The 4686-nt window shown below is 38.3% G+C and overlaps 1 protein-coding gene across 1 annotated transcript; it reads right to left on the reverse strand.

The window, feature by feature from the left end:
- LOC104244971 (serine/threonine protein phosphatase 2A 57 kDa regulatory subunit B' kappa isoform) lies at positions 1 to 4078 on the reverse strand. The gene is made up of 2 exons (XM_009800505.2): positions 2128 to 4078; positions 1 to 684 (listed from the first exon to the last, which is right to left on the reverse strand). Exons 1-2 carry the CDS (start codon positions 3265 to 3267, stop codon positions 325 to 327), a joined length of 1500 nt encoding a protein of 499 aa, XP_009798807.1. The 5' UTR covers positions 3268 to 4078; the 3' UTR covers positions 1 to 324.
- Between the last annotated feature and the right edge of the window lie 608 nt (positions 4079 to 4686).

Raw genomic sequence — 4686 nt, forward strand, 5'->3', positions numbered from 1 at the left:
TGATGAAAATATCAGCCAAATTAGATTAAAAAAAATAGGCCATGACAAAATGTTCAAAAAGGAAAATAAAGAAACAGATGTTAGTTAGCCCACTACCAAGCCCCCTTCCCGTGCTCCTTCGGGGAAGAAATTTGATGAAACAAACACAGTTGTAGTACTAAGTTACAACAGTTAAGGCTATCATCGGAGTGATCTTCAAAAACCTTCTGCACCAATCAATAGCCATTTCCCATCCTATGATGCCATTCTGGTTTCCCCGTCACTCCAAAACTGAGAGGAACATACACCGAGTAACATGGGGACAACAATAGAGTGACGTGCCTCTTAGCAAGTGATTGAAGTTGCTAAAGGCATTACTAGAACACCGATGTTTCCAGCTATAGGTGGACGTAAACTTGCTGCAATCTCCAACTGTTCCCATGCTTCCTTCCGTTTTTCAGCTTCCAAGTTTATTTTTTCCTGTTCTTCCTTGTAGTGAGAATGGCAAGCCATGAAAACCACATCATCCATTTCCGAGAACATCTTTCTTACATTTAGACTCAAGTTCTGCACAGCCTGGTTCCAGTGGTTCTGAGCATTGTTTTCCACAGCTGGGAATATAATGGGGAGAATCACATGCCGGTTATGTGCAATCAGATTGATAATTTGGTCATTATTCCAAAGGAACAGAGCTCTTTCAGCTACCTGGACAATAAAGGTTCAGTTATTAGGATGACAAACAAGCGGCTTTGAATTTCCAGAAGTGGTATAGTAGAAACCTTTTAGGAAATGCAATTACGTCAGAGAGAGAGAGAGAGAGAGAGAGAGAGAGAGAGAGAGGGAGAGTAAGAAAATAGCCAAGGAAATTGAGACATATTAACATCATGGCTGTTAAGCATCACAACATGGACTAACAGATAATACTGAGCTGATGCAACATCAAAAAACTCATCAAACACGGCAACCTTTCCAACAGAAGGGAATTCAATATACAGGCCTGAGGTGTATACCCATCACACCACCAGAGATTTTAAGCGAAAATTCAAAAGTGAAGAGCGAAGCGAGAAAAAAGATAAAGGTTTTCAGAAATAAACCAACAACTAATTAAATTTTCTTTTGACCAATTAATCTTTTTAATTCTTCTGTCTCCCTTCCCCTCCACCACAATCCACCCACCCACCCCCAACCACCCTCCAAATATGACGTGGCGTCACTCAAGTGCAATGAATAATCTAGGTACCAAAACTGGTCCAGAATTTCTAGGTTCTGTTAAATTAAATCCATAAAAGATCCAATTAAGTGTTCAGCTGGTCCCAGCCTCTGGAATTCCAATCTTTTAGTCTAAGAATGACTACAGATAAAAGGGCCACTTCAAACATCATCTCTTTCTTCTTACTGACAAGTTCTCTCGTTAAATTTTTTAACCTGATCCATAAAAATGCCCTTGCAAATAATAATAGAGTTTCTTCTTCAGCACTCTTCTATTTACTATCGGCAGTGGTGAAGCCAGAAATTTTCCTCACGGGTGTTCAAACTTAAAAGAGGTGAAAAAAATTTCCCCCACGCAGTGTAATTCAACGAAGGATGGTCGATTGACCAGCCTTTAAGACATGTAGCTTCGCCCCTGACTATCACTCCTTTGAAACCACTTGTTAGTTCATTTAACAAGACTGCTGTTTCAAGTAGCCTAGAAAGACAAAAACTCATGAATACTTTCTTGGAGTTGGAACAAATCCTTCTGGCTCCGTAGATCTTAAGCTTTCAAATTATTACTCAAACCATCTCAAATTAAACGAAAAAACCCAGCCTGCGATCTAGAAATCTATTAGAGGAAGTTGAGATGTCCGTATGGAATTTTCTCATGTCGCAAATCCTCACAACTAAAAAATGCATGTAAATCTGGAAGGATCCTGTCAAACAACTGGATGAAGAATAAATCAATCAATCAACTGCATTTCCATCCCAGTTTAGTTGGGATCACTGTAGGAATCCTCTGTATACATTAGAAAGAGAATTCTTTTCACAATATTTGCTAATAGATCCTTGAATGGACCATATCTGACCGACTATTCAGAAACAATAAACAAAGGTAAAGACATGATTTAGTAGACACACTTACACATACATGTCTAGCGACATAATTGTTACCTGAAAATGGCAACTATTGATGCAGCAACCAATCCGCCAGAATAAAGGAACCATCAATCTTTGGAACTCAGCCATGTTAATAACTTCCAAAATTTCTTCCAACTCACTCAAAAACATTACCTCCTTTTGGGTATTTGTGATTGGCCAGTACTTCAACAAGCCCCTGATTACAGTGCTAGCCAACTTGGGATCCTTCTCTATAAACTGCATAACACAATATGATAACTGCTGAAAATAAACACCCAACGATTTCGGCTTGTGTAAAGGAATCAAAGCCCTTGACAAAAAGATCTTATGCTCCTCTTTCAATGGCAGAGCGAACCCTGTAATCACACTACCAAATATCTCCAACAGTTCAGCAATCCCATTATGTTTCTCAGTCTCAAATACAAATCTATAGAACAAATTGCTTATACTCTTCCTTATAAAGGGCCTGTGGACCATGAACTTGCCATAAATCCTATGCAAGATAGCTTTCAAACAGTCTCTTTCCCTTGGATCTTCAGAATCAAACAAGTCAAGCAATTTCAATATGAAGTGATGGTTTATATACTTTTTTGCAACCTTAGCTTCTAGAGAAGAAGATGTTACAAATTTAAGCAATAGATCATACACAATCTGCAAGTGAGGCCAAGCAGGGTCAAAAGTAGGCTCATCATCATCATTTTCACTGGCGTGGGAATTGCTAGACCGATAATTAGGAGGGAAAACCCGAAACAAATTAACAGCACAAGTTTTACACATTGCAAGAATTGCAGGTTCTGAAAATTTGGGTGGATTAGAAGATACAAAATCCAAAAGCTCAAACAATGTGGCTCTTTTAAGTTCCTTTTCTGCTACATTCTTAGTTGGGTCCCTGAAATCAAAGTCTACACAACAGAGGCTTAACTTACTGATAAAAAGATTCATTTTTTCAGAGCTGGGCACATCTTTGAAGGAAATTAAAGGCTCAATCCCTGCAATCACACTTGCTGGGAACACAACCGAAGAAGTCCTCCTTAGAGCACTACTATTAGGCCTTCCAGAACCCAAATTCGGGCTTGCATTCGGGCCGAGTGGGCCCGAATTGCCTCTTGCTGAATCTACTGACTCAGATTTCAGTGCTTTCTTAGGAAGCTTACTCAGGAAATGCTTCCACATGTTGATTTTCACAATCTATAACACAACAATAGACTCTAAGAGATACAGAGGCGGGGAAAACACACTCAAATCAAGATATTACTGGTAAAGGGAAACAACCCTAAAGTTGTACCATGTCTAGTACAGGACCAAGATCTAAGCCAAAACCCCATTGACCAAAAAATCTGCAAACTTTGAGCTATATAACGAAAAGGGGTACTATATTCTTCAGCAAGAAGGAAGAAAAATCAAATCTTTCCTCAAAATGACCAAAAGGGTATTCAGATCTTGATTACAAAGAGGCAAAGAAGGTTGTAGAAAATGCAAGAATGATGTAAAGCTGAAACCTTTTTGCTCAATTCTACAGCCTTGGATTCTTTTTAGAGAGAGAGAGGCTGGATCTCATTCACATTCATTAGAAGAACTATTTATATAAACATATGAAAAAAGATTCAGATATTACAGAGAGAGGAGGTGGGTGGTTGTCAGAATTGTGAGGTGGGTGGGTGGTGGGGATTGGGGGAGGAAGGAGATTCAGATGCTGATAACAAGGCTCAAGAAAACAAAACAAAAATGTCATTCATCATTCATGTCTGCATGCACTTAGTACTATGTATATTTACACATGTGTAGATATAAATACATATAGAAAAACAAACTGTAATAAAGCTTTCTTCTTCGTTAGGAAATTTTGGTTTTGGGGGTAGGTGGCGGGGTAAAAAGGGTAGGGGGTGGGTAGGGAACAAGGTAAGGTAAGTGGGTTTCAGAGCTTAATTATGAAGCTTGGCAAAGATGCATGGTGGCAGAGGGGAAATGGTGAAAGTCCATCATTGTTTGTTTGTATCTTTTTGAGATTAATTTATTGTAATAAAAGTGAAAAAAATAAAGGCAGTAATTTGAATGACTGGCTTACTTTTTATTTCTTTCACAATAATGTTCTGCTTTCTCTTCTCGATTCGTGAGATGGTTTTATTGCTTCCTTATTTATTCTGAGAGAATACAGGTGGGTCTCAGCCTCTCAGCTTTGGCCTTCTGGAAGAAAAAAGAAAATTGTAAAATAGAGCAAAGTAACCACACAAATTTGAAAAATATCCTCTCTTTTAAGCTTATTTTTTCTTTACATTTAACTATGATCTTTTTTTAATTAAAAAAATCGTAAAATTTTATCCGGGCGAAGCTATATTTTTACAACCTTTCGTCGAAAAATTACACTACATATATAGGTAAATCTCATATTAGCTTTGTTGATTGAGTCTTCATGTCCATTCGTCCTATCGTCCATTGCAAGACTGCAACAACTTAGTTTTGTTGATTGAGACTTCGTGTCCATTCGTCTTATCGTCCATTGCAAGACTGCAGCAACTTAACTTTGTTGATTGAGTCTTCATGTCCATACTTGTGCTTGCCATAACTTCTCATTCAAGGGAATGAGCACTAGGT

This window comes from Nicotiana sylvestris, chromosome 6 (genome assembly GCF_000393655.2).
Source record: "Nicotiana sylvestris chromosome 6, ASM39365v2, whole genome shotgun sequence".
Lineage (NCBI taxonomy): Eukaryota > Viridiplantae > Streptophyta > Magnoliopsida > Solanales > Solanaceae > Nicotiana > Nicotiana sylvestris.